This window comes from Muntiacus reevesi, chromosome 3 (genome assembly GCF_963930625.1).
Source record: "Muntiacus reevesi chromosome 3, mMunRee1.1, whole genome shotgun sequence".
NCBI classification, from domain to species: Eukaryota; Metazoa; Chordata; class Mammalia; order Artiodactyla; family Cervidae; genus Muntiacus; species Muntiacus reevesi.
This window is the reverse complement of record NC_089251.1, coordinates 244,118,925-244,139,905: the sequence shown is the minus strand read 5'-3', so window position 1 is coordinate 244,139,905 and position 20,981 is coordinate 244,118,925. Positions and strand designations below refer to the sequence as shown.

General features: G+C 39.7%; 1 protein-coding gene and 1 pseudogene across 1 annotated transcript in view; both read right to left on the bottom strand.

Annotated features, from left to right (window-relative positions):
- MYO3B (myosin IIIB) overlaps window positions 1-20,981 on the bottom strand; it is a 421,954-nt gene that overhangs the window by 276,058 nt on the left and 124,915 nt on the right. The window contains exon 10 of the mRNA XM_065928997.1: window positions 10,801-10,866. Within this exon, the coding sequence (XP_065785069.1) occupies window positions 10,801-10,866 (66 nt within the window). The remainder of the gene's footprint in view (window positions 1-10,800; window positions 10,867-20,981) is intronic.
- On the bottom strand, window positions 1,351-1,571 carry LOC136162941 (large ribosomal subunit protein eL39-like; annotated as a pseudogene).

The window sequence follows — 20,981 nt, the reverse complement described above, 5'->3', positions numbered from 1 at the left end:
GACTGCATTTCTTATCTTCCTTTGTAGCTAGATGTGGCTACGTGATAAATTGCAGTTAACAATATATTGTATGGATTTGCCAGAAAGTCTTCTTCAAGAAAGGAACCTTTCATTTTTATCTCCTTCTATCTGCCCATAAATGTTGGAGCTACAGCAGCCATCTTGGTCCATGAGGTGCCTTGGGAATGGAAACGACACTTAATGGGCAGCACAAGGGCAGGAGTCTGGGTGGGTGCCACGTGCCCCGCCAGACCAGCAGCACATGCAAGGTTTAACTCCCAGCTTACTTTATGTGAAAAGAAATAAAAATCTACCTTATTTAAGCCACTGTTACTTGGGATTTTCTTTCACAGCAGACTTAATCTCAAGTGGTTAAGTACTAACTAGAACTCCCACTTTACAGATAAGGAAACTGAGGCTCAGAGAGGTTAAGTAACCTGTTCAAGGTGAAAAATCTCAGTGGCAGTGCTAGACTACAACCTGATTTCAGACGCTATGTTCTTAATCTCTCCAACATATATTCTCTAAAAAGACCCTTCCCCTTGCTGAAAACAGTGGCATCATGTTTAATTCTTCCCTCTCTGTAGCATTTGTCTCCTCCCATGGCTTCCCTGATAGCTCAATTGGTAAAGAATCTGCTGGAGAAGGGATAGGCTACCCACTCCAGTATTCTTGGACTTCCCTTGCGGCTCAGCTGGTAAAGAATCTGCCTGCAATGCAGGAGACCTAGTTGATCCCTGGGTTGGGAAGATCCCCTGGAGAAGGGAAAGTCTACCCATTCCAGTGTTCAGTCCTGGAGAATTCCAAGGACTGTATAGTTCCTGGGGTGGCAAAGAGTCAGACATGACTGAAAAACTTTCACTTCACTTCATAGATAGGTGCCACACACTGTGGGTTCTGCCTCCCAGGGTCCTGGCAAAAATTTCCTGTCCCACTGCTCCCTACTTATGTAGAAACACGTGGCTGGCTGCAACAGAAACAGAAGTGCTCAGCCTATACAAGCTATGCCCTGGGATGTGGGGGGAGCTAGGGTTGCCTGTGCTTCAAGCACTGTGACACCTTCTAGGGTTGGTTCCCTCAGGCTGAGCTTGAAGGGGCTGCACCCTTGAGAAGGGAACTGAGGAGTGTTTTGTGTGTGTGTGTGTGTGTGTGTGTGTGTGTGTGTCCTGAGCTGTGGAAGTCGGAGAGCTGAAGTCTAAATAAACAGAAGTTTGACAACAGATTCCAGAGGTGTCAAAAATGTTGTTGACACTTTCTTTTTTCCTAAACTAGAGGTTTCACACATTTATTACTGAACCTACTAGTACAGAGACAAAGAAACAAAAAGAAAAATAATATCCCTCCCCCACCTCACAAAATGTCCAACTCTCCAGATAGTGGTGATGTTTTCATCTTGATGTGGTAAGAAGTGTATGCAAGTGCATACAGACCCAGCTTGGTTCTTCTCCATAGCCTCTTCTTAGAGTTGTACCTGATTTTAAGACCAGTTTTCCTATTAGAATCCACTGGGGGATTGGACAGTTCTGCTTTTGTTTCTTGGCCAGGAATTACTTGATCCTGAAAGTCTTGTGAGAAGAACAGAATCAACCACATATCCCACAATGGCAAGGAAAAGGAGGGAGTCAGTGACACTTTCAAAAGGCAGTTTCAGAATGGTGATATGGCCAATTATGAAACATAAAAATAATAGCCACTGTGGGTTGGGCACAAATGCATAGGAAGCAAGTCTTCTTGGGGTTGAAATCCCAGCTCCACTCCTTAACAGCTGTGGTCTTGGGACATGGCCTCTTTTGACCTCATTTTCTATTAAATAGGGATAACATTAGAACTACTTTATAGGACTGTGAGGATTAAAAGTATATGATGTGTAGGTCATATCTGAATGGTGGTTTTCCCTACTTTCTTCAATTTAAGTCTGAATCAAATCCCTTATGATTATATAGTGGAAGTGACAAATAGATTCAAGGGGTTAGATCTGATAGAGTACCTGAAGAACTATGGACAGAGGTTCATGACATTGTACACAGGCAGTGATCAAGACCACCCCCAAGAAAAAGAAATGCAAAAAGGCAAAATGGTTGTCTGAGGAGGCCTTACAAATAGCTGTGAATAGAAGAGAAGCAAAAGGCAAAGGAGAAAAGGAAAGATATACCCATTTGAAGGCAGAGTTCCAAAGAAGAGCAAGGAGAGATAAGATTTCCTCAGCGATCGATGCAAAAGAATAGAGGAAAAGAATAAAATGGGAAAATCTAGAGATCTTTTCAAGAAAATTAGAGATAACAAGGGAACATTTCATGCAAAGATGGGCACAGTAAAGGACAGAAATGGTATGGACCTAACAGAAACAGAAGATATTAAGAAGAGGTGACAAGAATACACAGAAGAACTGTACAAAAAAGATCTTAATGACCCAGATAATCACGATGGTGTGATCACAACCTAGAGTCAGACATCCTGGAATGTGAAGTCAAGTGGGCCTTAGGAAGCAACACTATGAACAAAGCCAATGAAGGTGATGGAATTCCAGTTGAGCTATTTCAAATCCTAAAAGATGATGCTGTGACAGTGCTGCACTCAATATGCCAGCAAATTTGGAAAAGTTAGCAGTAGCCACAGATTGGAAAAGGTCAGTTTTCATTCCAATCCCAAAGAAAGGTAATGCCAAAGAATGCTCAAACTATTGCACAATTGCACTCATCTCACACACTAGCAAAGTAATGCTCAAAATTCTCCAAGCCAGGCTTCAGCAGTACATGAACCGTGAACTTCCAGATGTTCAAGCTGGATTTAAGAACCAGAGATCAAATTACCACCATCTGTTGGATCATCGAAAAATCAAGAGAGTTCCAGAAAAATATCTACTTCTGTTTTAATGACTATGCCAAAGCCTTTGATTGTGTGGGCCACAACAAATTCTGGAAAATTCTTAAAGAGAAAGGAATACTAGACCACCTGACCTGCCTCTTGAGAAATCTGTATGCAGGTCAGGAAGCAACAATCAGAACTGGACATGGAACAACAGACTGGTTCCAAATAGAGAAAGAAGTATGTCAAGGCTGTATATTGTCACCCTGCTTATTTAACTTCAATGTAGAGTACATCATTAGAAATGCTGGGCTGGATGAAGCACAAGCTGGAATCAAGATTGCTGGGAGAAATATCAATAACTTCAGATATGCAGATGACACCACTCTTATGGCAGAAGATGAAGAAGAACTAAAGATTTTCTTGATGAAAGTGAAAGAGGAGAGTGAAAAAGTTGGCTTAAAGCTCAACATTCAGAAAACTAAGATCATAGCATCTGTTCCCATCACTTCTTGGCAAATAGATGGGGAAACAGTGGAAACAGTGAGAGACTTTATTTTTTGGGGCTCCAGAATCACTGCAGATGGTGACTGCAGTCATGAAATTAAGACGCTTGCTCCTTGGAAGAAAAGTTATGACCAACCTAGACAGCATATTAAAAAGCAGACACATTACTTTGTCAACAAAGGTCCGTCTAGTCAGAGCTATGGTTTTTCCAGTAATCATGTATTGATGTAAGAGTTGGACTATAAAGAAAGCCGAACACAGCAAAGAATTGATGCTTTTGAACTATGGTGTTTGAGAAGACTCTTGAGAGTCCTTTGGACTGCAAGGAGATCCAACCAGTCCATCCTAAAGGAAATCAGTCCTGAATATTCATTGGAAAAACTGATGCTGAAGCTGAAACTCCAATACTTCGGCCACCTGAAGCATAGAACTGACTCTTTGGAAAAGACCCTGATGGTGGGAAAGACTGAAGGCAGGAGAGAAGGGGAAAACAGAGGATACAATGGTTGGATGGCATCACCAACTCAATGGACATGAGTTCGAGTAAACTCCAGGAGTTGGCAATGAGAGGCCTGGCATGCTGCAGTCCATGGGGTTGCAAAGAGTCGGACACGACTGATTGACTGAACTGACTGAACTGATGACGTGTAGGGAACAGAGCCTAGCATGAGTAAGAGCTATATATGTAAATTATTGTTATAATTATCTGCCAGGTTCTACATATACATTATATAATGTAATCCTTACAGTAACCCTCTGAGACAGGTATTCTCAGCCCCAATTTGACAACTGAATACCAAGGATCAGAGAGGTTAAATACTTTCCCTAGGGTTACAGAGCTATTAAGTGACGCTGCTGGATAGCGCACACTGCTCTCCAATGGCTGCCTCTTCTTGATGATAAGCCCAGCTGGACTTGGGGAAGGGCTGAAATGACAGGACATGGACAGATGTGCGAGTCATGCCACCATCTTTCCACCCCTAGCCCAAGCACACAGCTCACTGCTGACTATCACTTGTCTATTTCAACTGCAGATTCTTTTTGATGTATGTTATGAAACTTAAGCATGTGTTTTCTTTTTTTGAGTAAATTGTATAGATGGTACATTCAGACTAACCTTATCTAAAAGTCATCTAACATCAAAAAAAAATCTACAAACAATAAGTGCTGGAGATAGCATGGATACAAGGGAATCCTCTTACACTGTTGGTGGGAATATAAATTAGTATAATCACTATGGAGAACAGTATGGAGGTTCCTTAAGAAACTAAAAATAGAGCTATCATATGATCCAGCAATCCCACACTTGGACAATATCTGAAGAAAACCATAATTTGAAAGGATGCATGTACCTGGATGTTCACTGTGGCACTATTTACAATAGCCAGGACATGGAAACAACCTAAATATCCATCAACAGGGAAAAGGATAAAAGAGATGTAGTGTGTATGTGCGTGTGTGTGTGTTTGTGTGTATATGCATATACATACACATACACACATACATACTCAGTCATAAAAAGGAATGAAATAATGCCATTTGCAGCAACATGTATGGACCTAGAAATTGTCATATAGAGTGAAGTAAGTCAGAAAGAGAAAGACAAATATTGCATAGTATCGCTTATACGTGGATCTAGAAAAATAGTACAGATGAACTTATTCGCAAAGCAGAAATAGAGTCACAGATGTAGAAAAGAAACTTATGGTTACCAACAGAGAAGGTTAAGGGGTGGGATGACTTCGGAGACTGAAATTGATATATATACACTACCTTACATAAAATGGACAATTGATGAGAACATACTGTGTAGCACAGGGACCTCTACTCAGTGCTCTGTGGTGACACAAATGGGAAGAGAATCCAAGAAAGAGTATATGTAGTCTTTCACATATACATACATATGAAACTGAATCACTGGCATGAGTAAGAACTATATATGATATATACACATATATAACTGAATCACTTTGCTGTACAGCAGAAACTAACACATTACAAAGAAACTATACTCCAAAAAAATTAATTAAAAAAATTAAAATAAAAGTCACAACATAATGTGCCACAAGCACTAATGTGAAATCTATGACATATGCTACAGACTTGGTCTCTTACAAGTTCTAAATGTATTTGTTGGGAATATGCTGACAAGAGTCTGGGGTACCTACTTTACTATGTCATTTGTTTATTTTGGATTAGGCTGAACTCCTCATTGCCATAGTTCCCAGGAAACAGTATATTTCAGGTATGTGCAGATACTACACTGTGTTTCAAACTTCAAGCCACACTAAGGCTTATACCATGAGAAAAGCAGATTTTATCAGCTGAGTTTACAGGTGGAGTATAAGTGAGATCGAATCGGGCCCTCGGTGTTTTTAAGATGATCTATTAGGTAATCTAAATTAGATGCTCTTCAGGGAGATACAACCTTGAAACACACAGCTTTATTCTTCTCATGAAGGGGAAAAAAAATCTCAGTTTTTCAAAATGAGAAAGAAGTTGGGTTGCATTTATAAATATATTGATCAATATGTTTAGAGAGGACAGGAGAATTGGGAGTTTTTTAAATTAGAATTTTTTTTAACTTCTCCATCAGTTTTTATTAATTCACTAATTCCCTATAGCTCAAGAGATGCTAATTAATTCAAGTAACCATAATGCTAATCACTGGCTAAATAAATCTAAAATGGAAAGAGTCTGTCACCAGAGATACCACTGCTCATTTTAATTAAAATTACCAATTCGTGAAGTAATATAAATAAAGGTTATTGTATCCTTCTACTCAGACGGTATTAACCCTGTGCATAGCCACCTGAGAATCCATCAGGACTTAAAAAGCCAAGAATATTTGTGGAAACTTATCGTCTCTGAGTTAGGATATTTATCATTCCAAGAGTGTTGTTCACTGATACTATAAAGCCATGTGGAATTAAGCTGCCTTGAAATGCAAAATGGAGAATGGTGAAGGGCTGAGAATTGTTGCCTTGAAGGGAGTACAATCAATGTCAAGAAATTAACCATTCTAAAATGATTACCTTTACAAACATTCAGGCCTAGAGAAAAGCAGATGTTCCAGGTCTGAGTTTCAATTTTTAAGGAATAAATTTATGCAAACGCCCATTTGTTTTAGTAGTTTTGTAGTTAAGAGTGATCACACCTTGTTAACATTCAGTACAACTGCTTATAGCCATTTGAATGTCATTTGCAGGGATAGGAAAGGTTGCCTCAACATTTCATGACTACATGGCAGGCTCACGTTGGGAAATAGACACACCTGCACGCTTAGCTACTCAAGCCAGTCAGCCCTGGAAAGAGGTGTGTGCATGGGCAATCATGTGGTTCAAATCATCAATGAGTCTGAAGCTGAATAGTCATAGTACTCTTGGTGGATTTGCCCTTGACTAAGAGAAATCCATCTTTATTGTCTCACTAATCAGCTCAAAAGCCATTGATGATGAAGTCCTAAATCTAATTTCTAATAAAATCCCAAAAGTTTCAGAGGCAAAATAAAAAAGCACAGCTCACAGATACCTTTTGATCAAAGGTTGGTAAAGGATTTTCGTAGATTAGTCCAAAGACTTGACATTGGTTTGAACTAAAAAGAGAAGTGACGTCCTTTAGAACCAAAGAGAACCTGGTAAAGGAAAATTATTGTCATCTTATCAAAAGGCTACTTCTGAATGGAGCTTCCAGACAAAATAGAAATCTGTCTGGGACTTCAACTAGATAACCTTGTTATGTAAATAGCTTTAGCCAAAGAGTAAAGGGCTGATAATGAAATCCCTACACAGCCAACCACACATTACAAAGGTGACAAAAAACACCAGGCAGGGTTCTAGCTTCTGGATAAAAAGCAGTGCAGAATTTATGTGAGTATCATGTTTAATTTATCATAACTAAGCTGTCAGGAGTCATGCTTTGACAAATGCTTAACTAACACACACAAATGAATCAATCATCACTAACGACCAAAGGTTCAAAACCAAACAGGCTGATGTTTCCTTTCTTTTTTTTTAACCCTCAAAATAGGTTTACTAATAGGATGTCAGAATTTAAAACCTCTTCTACTGTCTCCAGATTAAGAAGAATGCTGGAAACACATCTAAAAACACTAAGCTACTTCCTGGCACTTACAGCCTGCCTCTGCTCCCACCCCTGCACTTATTGCACTTGCTCTCTCTCTCTCTCTCTCTGTCACACACACACACACACACACACACACACACGAGTCCCCTGTCTACATAGCTGTGATCACTGGGCTGCAGCCTGACCAATTCCTTCAGATCCCTGAAGCAACAATGAGAAGCCATGAGGTCCTTTGGTGAATGGTGACCATCATGGACCAAGACTTAAATTATTGAATTGATGCTGATATGGCTCAGCAGTTACATGAGAACCAGGTATTAAAGGTTTTATTTTTTTTATTTTTTTTTTTTGTATTAAAGGTTTTAAAACTGTTAAAAAATTTTCTAGTCCTATTTATTCTTTAGAAAGAACTAGTTTAGTTTACTTTAAATCAAGGAACCGTGGCTCCACCCACAATGGGAATTGAAGAAATTATTAGCCTGGATAATTCAGGCTAAAAAAATTTACCAGATAACATTCTTCCCACCTCAGTTTCAGCAATAATGAAAAGTTTATGATCTGAAGGTCTTAATCCTTCATAGTTTCCCTTTTCCTTCCCAAGATCAGTAAGGTAAGTATAAAAGTAAACCAAGGCTCTCTCTTTAAATAGACATTTCTAACCCAGCGAGTATCTTTGTTTACATTTAATTAGAGATTTGAATAAATAGAATGAAATAGAAAATTAAAATCGCATTTGGTAGGCTGGTTCCTAATAACCAAAGGGTAATATTTTGGAATAGTAAATAGTTTTCTACCTAAAGATATAAAATACAATAGCTAGTTCCTAATCTTGACAGTAACATTCCTAAAAAATTTGTAAAAGGAAAATTCATGGTTAAAGAATCTCAGACCTTATGGGGAAAATAGAATTGAGGTCAGGAAAGAATCTATGAACACCTATAACATCTAATATTTTCATTAATAAAATCAGTAAGGACAAATCATTAAATAAAGAGAATACTGATGACATTTTTCCATATCTTAAATTAGTAATAAAGCACACAATCACTTAATTTCTCTTTACCTTCACTGGTTCATTAGAACCTTTTCAAACTCTCTCTCCTCTGCCATTTCAATAAGATGCTTTTGCTCTGTAGCTGACGTATGCATACTAAAGGCATTGTTTTCTGTGTTGAGTCCTCCATTCTAGTACCAACATTTTTCTAAGACTAAAGCAACTCAGAATGAGCACATATAGAATTTTCAGAGTTGGGGAAGACTTAACCAGATATAAATGGGAATATAATGGGATTTGCCATAAAGAAAAATCAACAGTAGAGGGGGATTTCTATACTATATTTAATCCTGAAAGCCACAACCCTATCATCAATTACGTACCTTTATTCCCACATCTATCCATGAAATACTGTGCTAACTTTAAGAACACAAACACTCTTGAAGCCAAACCTTTGGTGAATAAGTCACATTTTAGAGGCATTTAGTGTTTGGTATAGGAAAGTGTTTTTGTGAGTATGTGATGTGGTTTTCTAGGTCAACAGCTTCGAGAAGGTCAATCAAGGGCATCTATCTGTGTGAAGCAATGGAATGAAAAGGAAAATCAAAATCACAGAAAGCCTAACCGTTGGATTTCTTTCTCTGGGGTCATCTGAAATGTGTTTCCAGCCACCAGGATGTCTGTAGCTCTCCAGTGCCTTCCACCTCTTCATTTGGCTTCCAAATATCAGGAAGTGGCTCTTCCTCTGCTCCTCTGAGAGCATCATCCCTCCTGCTGTATCTGTTGTTCCCCTCAACACTGCCCACTATCACCAGCCTTGACTTGCAGCTGCTTTTGCATTCTGCAGTCACTGCAGAACATCAGAGTGGGGACCAGAAGGACAAGAAAATATCATCTGTCCCCGGCCCTGAATTTCATGGTCACATTCCAACACAGCCTTCCTTTGAGTTGTGGAATTCTTGGAGTTCTTTACCCCTCCTCCCTTCTGAGGATGATAGCAAAAAGCTAGGAGAGATTGGCTGGACAAACAATTTCAGAGACCTTGAACTATGCTGTATTTGAAATGAAAATGAAATACAGGTTCACAGCTCTTTATACAAAACCCTTGGGGCCAAATATGTTTTAGAATTCAGAATTTTATCAAATTTTAGAAAAGTAAATCAGTGCATTTACTGTATGTTATATAACATCCCCAGCAGGATCTAGGGCAGCACACTGTAATCAAACACATTAATTTATCTGCAGCAATTCACATGAATATTCACACTGAGTAGGACAAATAATGGCTATAAATAGCCTCACTTCAGTTTAGGTCATGTGTTGCCACCAAATCAGTTCACATAAGGTAAGGGATTGCAGCTAAATGACTCAAATACAAAAAAAACTTCCATTTTTCAGAGCTCTTTGGGTCTTGGAATTGTGAACAATGGATTGTACTGTGCTTAAGGAAGGCGATCAAGAGACCCAGTTTGCTTCCTTTCACTGTCTTTGTGGAAGCTAAGTCTGCACATAGGCATAAAGTTAGAGAAATTTGTGTTGACTCTTTCCTTCTTCCTGTATATCAGCTATTTTGATCATGTCTTTTCTCCTTCCATGACCCTTGAGCCCTTTCTTTGATACACTAGATGCTGAGGGCACCTCTATAGCTTATAATCGCCTTGTCTAGATTCCTGCCCCCCACAGTTCACCAGGCCCCTTTACATAGACCCCTCCAACACTGAGCACCTTCCCCAGATTCAGGACTAGCGTGGTTTCTCTGTCAGAGGACAGCACTCAGTCCCCACACTATTGGTGCTACTGTTGGCTCTGCTCCTGTCTTGGTCCCATGCAATACTGCCTAGTTCCTGGTAACACAGTTCCCACCAGGTACATTACCCATCAATTGGATTTTCATCTTGTTCTCCACACTCTGAGTCCTGGCTGGGGCTTCTCACCTTGGTGCCTCAGGCCCAAGATCTCACTTTGCCGTTCAATCATCTTGGAAGCTGGAGCCCTGCTCCTAGACCATAGATCCTAAAGCAAAGCCTAAATTCCAAGCTGCAAAATCTCTACTGAAGGCTACCACCTTCTGTCTCCTCTCTGGCTCAAGTGTGGGTGTCAGATGTTTATATGGAGTCCCCTCTCTTGTTAAATAAGACCCTTTGGCAATATTTTTTCCAGGACAGAGTAGTCAGATAAATGTGACACATATGATCAGGAGGACCGATTATAACCAAAAGTCAAATGGAATTCCGTATTTTTCAAATCTGCAGAGGCACCATCTATCATTTACCAGAACAAATTCTGTGTCATGATGAGCTAGAAGGTGTAACAACATCTAGCACCAAATCAATTCCACAGCTTGGATTTCTCCAATCACTGTCCAAGGCCTTGCTGGATGAACAATTTTTCGTGGAAGAAATACTCACTGTGAAATGAAGTGGTTGAATTCGTCACACCATTTTTCCGGATGAAGTAAAGTAGGTGGAGGATTTCTGAAAAACAAAAACATTTTTTTCTTACAAAAAAATTGTTTTGTTAAAAGCAAAATGTCAACTTATCTTTACTGATATTGTTCTAAATAGCGCTGATAAAATCTAGGCTTATTTATTTCTGCGTAGGAGTCATTTATCAGTGGTAAATTATAAAGTGCCAATCCCTATTCATTTAGTGGCTCACTTCCATTGACTGAAGGCCTACTATGTCCACAGCTTTCTGCAGGACCTCTGAGGGTTACACAGATCAGGAACGTTCCTCAGGGAGTGGACACTATTGAAGGGTGAGGCAAGTGCACGGCCACTATAACTGAGAGCTGAGTATTATTGGCGCCATAAGAAAGCTATAAGCCAAGTGCTATGGGCTTGAGAGGAGACTTTTAATTTTACAGGATTTTCAGATTATTATGATCCATTTGAATTAATTACATGATGTATTTAAAGTATACTTATAAATTCACTGGTCACATTTTTAAAAATTTTTCCTATATGTCAGCATTCACAATAGGCACCAGAGAAAGCAAAACAGCTAAGACAAGGTTCCAGACCCTGAGAAGTTCCTGGGTAGTGAAGAGGACAGACGCCTAATGTAACTGGAGTTAGGCGTTCACCTAAGTACTGGAGGTCCCACGAGAACTAGAGAACTGTGGAAAGACTGGCAACCAGAACACTTCCTGGTGAGAAGGCAGGAAAAGGAAAATGTCAAAACCCTGCATTTGGCTGAATATTTACCCGAAGAGAATCAATTTTAAAACAGAAGTGACATTACCTTTAATTGATAAGAATTTTTTTCTAGCAGTAAGTGGAAATAGGGGCTTATGAGCAAATCAAGTTCAGCAAATGAAGAAAGTTACATTTCTGCACACCTGAATGATGACTTAAACCCATTATATACCTTTGTTTTCACTTGGGTTCTATCTGCTTCCTAAAGCCATAGCTTGCTCAGCTTCGATCAGCAAAGGAAGGGGGTGCATGATCAGAAATAAAAAATATATCTGATAATGTGATAGTAAGCTACCTCTCAATACCCTTCCTTTTCTCACCTCTTCTAATACAATTTTTATTCTGATACAATGCTGCCATATATATTTTTCCTGAGTTTCGTGCAGCTAGATATGGCCATGTGACTGAGTTCTGGTCAAATTATATACTACTAAAATTGTTCTATGATATTTCTAGAAAGTTTTCTTAAAAAAGAGACATGCTATCTTTTTTCTTCCCCCTTTCCGCTTCTTGGAACATGGATGTTATGATTGCACCATGAGCAGCCATTTTGTATGTGAAATGAAAATGTGAGCTATGAACTGAGTATGGCAAAGAAGAGGGATTCCCTGGCGACTCAGATGGTAAAGAGTCTGCCTGCAATGCAGGAGACCCGAGTTCAACCCCTGGGTTAGGAAGATCCCCTGGGAAAGGAAATGGCAACCCACTCCAGTATTCTTGCCTGGAAGATCCCACAGACGGAGGAGACTGGGGGGCTACAGTCCATGGGGTCACAAAGAGTCAGACATGACTGAGTGACTTCACTTTCATGGCAAAGAAGATAGACAGGATGTTGGATTCATGATGACATTTTAAAGCTGCCATACCAGCTCTAGATTGCTTCTGCCTAGTCTTCCTTAACAGGACAGAGAAATAAACTTCCATCTTCTTTAAGCCTCTGTTTTATGTAATTAATTCTAATTGAGCTGATCATATTTCAGAGGATTACTCCATTATATGGTTAGAACATAATTTTATAAGTATATCACAAGCACACAGATATGTGGAAGCATAATAAAGTGGCAACTTATCCAATCTCGGGAGTCCAGAAGACTTTAAAAAGAAAACAAATTTCAGCTAACCCTTGAAAATTGGTTGGAGTTTTTAAGAAAGAGGACAGGAAAGCTATCTCAGTTTTAGGAAACAAGATGTACCAAGTTACAGAAGTGTAAAAAATCTGGTAGTTTCAAAGAACACAAATAATCTTTTGAGGCTAGACTTTTTGATTCTTTCAGGTCTGGAGAGAGAGGTGGGAAGGATAAGGTGGGAAAGAAAGAATGATGAAAGGAACTATATGATTTCCCTGTTCTACATAACAATTTAATTATTCTTCAGATCTTCTGATTTAGAAACCCAAAGGAAAATTACCTGTGTACCCAGCTAGAAAGAGTAGCCATTGAAAAGTTGCCCTTCAGTTATTTTGGAGACTGCCTCTATCTCATTCATTTAACAATATTTGCCTTCAACTTTCCCTGGACTTCTTTACATAATAAATATACCATCACATAACTTCTGCTTTAATACCAGCTTGGCTGAACTATTCTTACTGACTCTAGCTATTTGGAGATTATATGTCCACATGTCCTTCCAGTTCACCTCAGGGTAGCAACTCTTAGTGAACAGTTTACTCTATATCATCTCTACAGCCCTTTCCACAGCTCAGACTTCCCCAATTCTGCTCAGATTTCCTGCTTATTCTGCTCTCAGGGAGGTCAGTTCCACAGAGAAGAGTTGCTCAAGCAATTTACTGTCTATCAGACTTCATCCACCTCCAAAGCCATTAACTGTGACCAGTAAGTCACTTGTAGGCACACTTGATTAAACCCTGGTAGGCTTGACCTTGGCCAGTCGAGCATGGAGGGACAAACCTCTGCCACAATTAGAGAGTGACCTCGCAAGAGACAACTGGATAAATGGATGGAAGTGTCCATATTGGTGTGAAGAACATGTCCCTTCCTATTTCCAGTCTGTCCCTCAGCAGGAACTATAAGCAGGGGTTACTGTTTATGTGTTGGCCTGAACCTCTGCAGCAGGACACAGAGGAAAACAGCAGGAAAACACCATTCGCCCAGGCTACCACCAACCCCTCATAGCTTAGTTGGTAAAGAATCTGTCTGCAATGCAGGAGACCCAGGTTTGATTCCTGGGTCAGAAAGATCCCCTGGAGAAGGAAATAGCAACCCACTCCAGTGTTCTTGCCTGGAGAATCCCATGGTCAGAAAAGCCTGGCAGGCTACAGTCCATGAGGTCACAAGAGTTGGACTCGACTTAGCGACTAAACCACCACCACCACCACCACCAACCTATGACGGCCTCACATGAACCCCATACAAGGAAACACTTTCTCTGAGTTTGACATCACAGGAATTTAGTTTTAGAAAAGCTCATTTGACCTTGTAGATGCCCCACCTTTCCTGGAGTCCATCCATCATACTTAGGTTCAGTAAATTACTATCTGAGCATAATGAAAACTAAAAGGAATTCGAAGGCTTTACAGTACTTTGTTTGCATTGGCAATATAAATTTTCTTTCTCCTGATATGCAGAAAGAGCACCAAATAATAATAGCCCTGCCTTTTTGGCTCCTCTAAACACTACAGATGAAAGCTGCAACCCTGCCCAAAAGGGTCTCTCACCACAAGGAGAAATGCTTCATGTTCAGTGTGATAAGAGTGTCAGAGCATAGCTGAGGTCAGCAGGCATCACTCATGTATGTGTATGGATGCTGAGAGCCTGTAGGATGCTTGAATGCTGAGTGCTTGAAAGGCGATGAATCTGAATACCAAGTTCTCATTTGGATAATATTTATAAACATACCAAGGCAATGTAGAAAAGAGATTAGTCAGTAAAGGAAAATGACGATATTTGATTTGAGGTTTCCCTGCCTGGAGTTTATTTGGACTCCAAATTCAATCTCTACAAAATAACCCCTGCATACAGACAGCATTAGAGCTACATGAGGCTAGCAGCAAGGGGTGATGCCCATTTTTGACATCATAATCCTAGATCTAGCAAATACGAAGGAGATAGAGTTAACCTTCTTCCCTCAAAGCCTCTGTGGAACAAAATGATTTGCTGAACAGTCAGATTGAATTCATTTTAGTTCCTGAAATAGAGAAGCAGCTGATTGGATGAAGGGGGGCACCCAATCTCAGGACAACCAATCCAAATTTCATCTAGTGACCTGTGCCAAAGCATGACTCAAAATGATAAGCTGGGTCAATTTGATTCTCTTTAGAAGGTTTCCCCCCCCCCTTTTTTTTTTCACCTTGAATGGAAACAGAACAAAAAACAAACAAACAACAGGCAGTTTAGTAATGGGATCTGAAGCTGAAAGATCCATGATGACAGGAGAGCACAATATACAAACTGGTTTTGGGAAGCAGATACTAGGAATAGGCAGGAAACTAGGGAATGAGGAGAAAGCAGCCCAGGTAAAGAGAAAAGAAATAAGCTACAAACATCCCAGACCCCATGATGGGAGACCACATAGGTTTTCCTTCAGTTCCTTTTGTGAGTCCTTCTCCCTCTGGTGCAACTACAATATATTGGTCCCAGTATTCTATTCTCAGCTCTCTTCTCCTCCTATTCTAAACATTCACTGAGGGCTCACTATACATTAACAGCTTTCTAATCTATATTTCCTGCTTCAGTTTTTCCTCCACCTTTTCACTGGTGCATTCAACTATTTACTAGATGTTCCATTTTGATTTCCTAGGGGCACCTTAGAGTCAGCATGTTCAAAATCAAACTTATTATCTTATAAATCTGCATTCTACCTGGTAGTTGAAGTCAGAAACTTGAGTTCAATGCTCTCCACTGACACCACATCCAATGTAAAAAAACAGAATAAGGACTCCCCTTATTAAAGAAGTCCACATTCTAGTGCCTGGTGCCTATGAACATGTTACCTTCCATGGCAAAAGGGAGTTTGCTGATGATTACAGTTAAGGACCTGGAGATGGAAGATTACTTTGGATTATCTGGATGAACTTAATTTAATCTCAGCTCCTTTAAAGCATAAAGGAGAGGCAGAAAGAAAGAAGCAGTAGGAAAGAAGTGAAATGTGAAAGGTACTCTACTTGCCACTGTTGGCCTTGAAGATGAGGAAAGAGAGCCACAAGTCAAGTGGACTTGGACTGCAGGTGGGCTCTGGAAGATGGGAATGGGACTCAGCTGCTACTCAGCAAATAAATGGGGATCTCAATTCTGCAAATACAAGAAACTGAATTCTGCTAATGACCTGAACGAACAAGGAAATCAGTTCTCTCCTGGGGCCTCCAGAAAGGGATGCAGCCCTGCTGACACCCTGATTTTAGCGCAGTGAGATCCATGTCAGATTCCTAACAAATTTGTTATGACAGCAATAGAAAACTAATACATCAATCAAGCACCAACATCTATCAATTCTGCTTCCTAAATTCCTTTCTCATTACCCCATTCCCTCTTTCATGGCCTAGTTCAGTCACTTATCATCTCCATCAGCCTACTCCATAGCCTCCTTATTTTCCTTTCTCCCTCTGTATTCATCTCCCTCTAATCCATCTTGTACTTGGAAGCTAGAACTTCTTTATAACATACAAATATGATCTTGCTATTTTCTTCAAAATTCTATAGTAGGCCTATGTTGCCAGCATGATAAAATGTCAACTCTTTGGCATGATATACAGATGGCCATACCTGCCTATCTACTCAATTCCATCTCAAACCACCCACCCAGCGCTGCAGTATTATACCGTGCAGAACTTGAACTCCTGAAGTCAGTCCTGTTCTCTCATGCCTTGGGGCCTTTGCACATGCTATACCTTCAGTTGAGAATGTTCTTCCCAATTTGTCCACCTAGTAGGCTCCTACCCACGCTTCATGTGTACCTTTAGTACCTAGCACAGCAGCACTCAGTAAATTTTTAATAAATGAATGACTACATGAATGAATGCACAGAAACACAGATATACTGTAAGTAACCCAAGAAATGATGCCAGGACAAAACATGACCTTGATCCCCAAAGTAGCAAAAACAAAACAAAAAAATCAAAGTAGCAGGAAAAGAAAAAAAACAAAAAAACTAGACAAATATGGAACAGTTCCTTTGGATGTGAGCAAATTCACAGTAAGCAGAGTTTGAGGAACAAAGGAGTCCCCTTAGGTAGTAACTTGATTAGGATTTGATAGTATAAACCTCATTTTCATCATTTGGGCTACCTTTGTTGTACTCAGGACCCTGAACATATTTTACTAAAGCTAGCAAATAAAACATCTGACATCAGACAATGTCTATAATGCAGTTTAAATCATGATTTATTCCAGTTTCACATGTGGGGCAAAAGGAGCTTAAAACAAGGAATTTTCTTAAAAATGTCCAAGTAAAAAGTGGAAGGCTGCTGCTGCTGCTGCTGCTGCTGCTAAGTCGCTTCAGTCGTGTCCGACTCTGTGCGACCCCATAGACGGCAGCCCACCAGGCTCCCCCGTCCCTGGGATTCTCCAGGCAAGAACACTAGAGTGGGCTGCCATTTCCTTCTCCAATGCATGAAAGTGAAAAGTGAAAGTGAAGTCGCTCAGTCATGTCCAACTCTTAGCGACCCCACAAACTGCAGCCTACCAGGAGGTTTCTCTGTCCATGGGATTTTCCAGGCAAGAGTACTGGAGTGGGTTGCCACTGCCTTCTCCAAAAGTGGAAGGATCAGGTTTCAAATAGGTGTTTCTGTCTCCAGTGTCCACACACCTCACTGTTCCCTGTATTTCATCTCATAAACAGTCCACTACTTTAAAAGATGAATTAAGAGAACATATATGCAAAAAATGACAGAAAAACAATTAGCAAGCAATACCTCTAGAAGGTGTAAAATGAAGTCGCCAAATATTAAAGCACATTCATGAAGAACATACTGAGTAAAGGATTTATCAATAAGACTAAGTTAATTAAGAAAGACTACCTGGAAGGTGTCAATTTTGCGGCAGACCCTATAAAGAATATATCAACCAGACGGTAGGAGGGGAAAGGTTATTAAAGGAAAGGGAAGGAGAGAGAGAATAAGCGGAGGAAGATACAAAGATTGAAGCATAATAGTTAATAATCATTAATATACAGTTAAATAAACACAGGAGTGTGCTAAAAAGCTAGTCTATTTCCTTACTAATAAAAGCAATACAGCAAGACATTTGAGGAAAATGAATTATTCTGAGTATTGACCACAGAGACAGAGCTGCCACTCCGACACCTACTACTAGATTCACTAATGAGGGGGAATGGTTAGGTCTGTGCCCATGTCTCCCCTCAGGATCACCGCCTAGCTCCAACCAAAGTGGTTGCTTTTTGTCCTAAGTCATATCTTCCCTGTTCAGAATTATTTTAAAGTTTTTATATTTAATTGTAATACATGATTCCATCTTAATATTAAAAAATTCCCCAGGGATAGAGAAAGCAAAGAGTATAATATCTCTTCACTACCACCCCTAATCCCAGTCTCCTCCCTGTGTCAGTACGGCTTGTATTTTCTCTGTTTTTTTTTTTCACTTTTAAATATTTGCTATAATATATATAGTTTCGCTGTACTATAAATTATAATATAATAAATATAAATTTATATTACTATTTACAATATATTTATAGTTGAGGACTGTAGAAATGAAACTGTATGCTACACATTAAGTGTCCTGGTCCCTATATTTCCCATTCAGTAACAAGACTTAAAGACAATCCTAGACCAACTTCATACTCAAATAGTATTCCCCAACATGTGCATACAATTGTTTAGCCATTCATTCACTGATGGATATTCAGGCTGTTTTAATTTTTTTCCATAGAAAAAATAAAGATAGAAGAAGGCTGAAATGGTTTACATATGCCATTATGTGATTTCTAACTTTTAAAAAGTTTCTTAGGTGGTGGACACCTCTTGTCAGTGAACATTTAGGATCCTGCCATATATTTCAAATGCAAAGAGAGAAGGTGCTGACTGCCTCATTTTCTCAAAGTGACCAGTGAGTAATTGTAGAACAGAGGAGAAAGTGACAATCCAAAGGCCTATAGGGTTGTAAAGAGTTGTGAAGGTTGTGAAGCACCCCTGGGTTACCACCTCCTAGAATATGCTGTCAATGGGAACTTTGAGTTATTCATCTCCATCAATGTCAGACCAAGAACTCTACTCCTGAGGTCCCCTCTGCCACTTGCAGGCATCTGCACCCTGGTTTGGACAGTGGATATCTCTGGGTAATTATCTTGACACACAGGACATAGACCAAGATTTATTAAAAATATACATGTAATTCTGTTAAAGAGGAATCATCTGAAAAAATTAAATAGCTGCAGCTATATCTTTATCAAAACCACAATGAGGTACCATTACATGCCAGTCAGGATGGCTGCTATCCAAAAGTCTACAAGCAATAAATGCTGGAGAGGGTGTGGAGAAAAGGGAACCCTCTTACACTGTTGGTGGGAATGCAAACTAGTACAGCTGCTATGGAGAACAGTGTGGAGATTTCTTAAAAAAACTGGAAATAGAACTGCCATATGACCCAGCAATCCCACTTCTGGGCATACACACTGAGGAAACCAGATCTGAAAGAGACACGTGCACCCCAATGTTCATTGCAGCACTGTTTATAATAGCCAGGACATGGAAGCAACCTAGATGTCCATTGGCAGACGAATGGATAAGGAAGCTGTGGTACATATACACCATGGAATATTACTCAGCCATTAAAAAGAATTCATTTGAATCAGTTCTAATGAGATGGATGAAACTGGAGCCCATTACACAGAGTGAAGTAAGCCAGAAAGATAAAGAACATTACAGCATACTAACACATATATACGGAATTTAGAAAGATGGTAACGATAACCCTATATGCAAAACAGAAAAAGAGACACAGATGTACAGAACAGACTTTTGGACTCTGTGGGAGAGGTGAGGGTGGGATGTTTCGAGAGAACAGCATCAAAACATGTATATTATCTAGGGTGAAACAGATCACCAGCCCAGGATGGATGCATGAGACAAGTGCTTGGGGCTGGTGCACTGGGAAGACCCAAAGGGATCGGGTGGAGAGGGAGGTGGGAGGGGGGATCGGGATGGGGAATACATGTAAATCCATGGCTGATTCATGTCAATGTATGACAAAAACCACTACAATATTGTAAAGTAATTAGCCCCCAACTAATAAAAATAAATGAAAAAAAATTTTTAATTGAAAAAAAAAAACAACCCAGAAAAGAGATACATGAAAATGACATAGAAATCAGAAATACAATGCTATGTGCTAAACCCTCAGTAAATGTGAAAGACCAGTTCAGCCCAGAAAGGACTCCATTCATGCAGAATGCTAACTCCACAGTGAAGGCAGCTCCATCAGGGTCAGTCCTTTGAAAGAGGGAGAAGGAGGAGGGAAGAGGTTTTCAAGGACAACACTAGATGGATGGGAAGGTGTCTGGAAAGAAGTAAATGTACAAAAGGAAAAATACTATTACTCCACCCTTTAAGTTCTCAACTGGGGCCCTGTGGCAAAGGAGAGACAACATGAGAAAAGCAGATAAATATGTTTTAATATAAGTTTTACATGCATGGGAGCCTTCATAAGTAAATGAAGATCCAAAGAAACACTTAAACCTGAGCATGTGGAAGAGTAGAGAATCTTGGAAAGACATGATGGGACAAAGAGTATGAGTAAGTGTGGTGAACTGGGGAAATTTAGCAAGGCCTGTTCACTCAGGTCCTCTCTGTGTCCACTGTCTTGGTCTTTTGCAGTAAGGATGCTTCTTTCCTTTGGGTATAGGGAGGGCATCTCTCACAAGAGGATTTTATAATCTGCTTCTAGGGATGGTCAGAAAGTCCTTCCTGCACATGCCACTTCTCAAATTCCTTCAACTTGAAATATTCAATATGCCAAGGTCCCGTATTCAAGGGTAGCATGTCTTGAATTGTGTCACAAAAACTAAATGAGTCTAAGTCACATCTCAGCCTTGTATCACCATTGTCTAAGAAAGTAGAGATTTTATGATTAATACCTATGATAATTTTTTCTACACTGATAAAGTTACTAAAAGTAGCGAGGAGAAAAGCAAAAATTTGTACTTAAATCTCAACCTTGCTGATTCCTTTTTTTTCTGCTTCTTAATAACCTAATTTGATTTTGTCCCTTAAACAACACTGCTGGCAATGTTAAGCTAAAATATTTAAAATGTAAAGTTACCACATCAAATCACATGGCCCATAATAAACCCATTTTCAACCATTTACCATCAGTAAGTGACAAGATGGTCATTTCCTCTGGCTTTAAGCTCAGCAAGAATCTGTTTCAAAGATCATCTCAGAATCCCAAAATTGCATTACGTTTCTCATGTCAAGCCTAAGC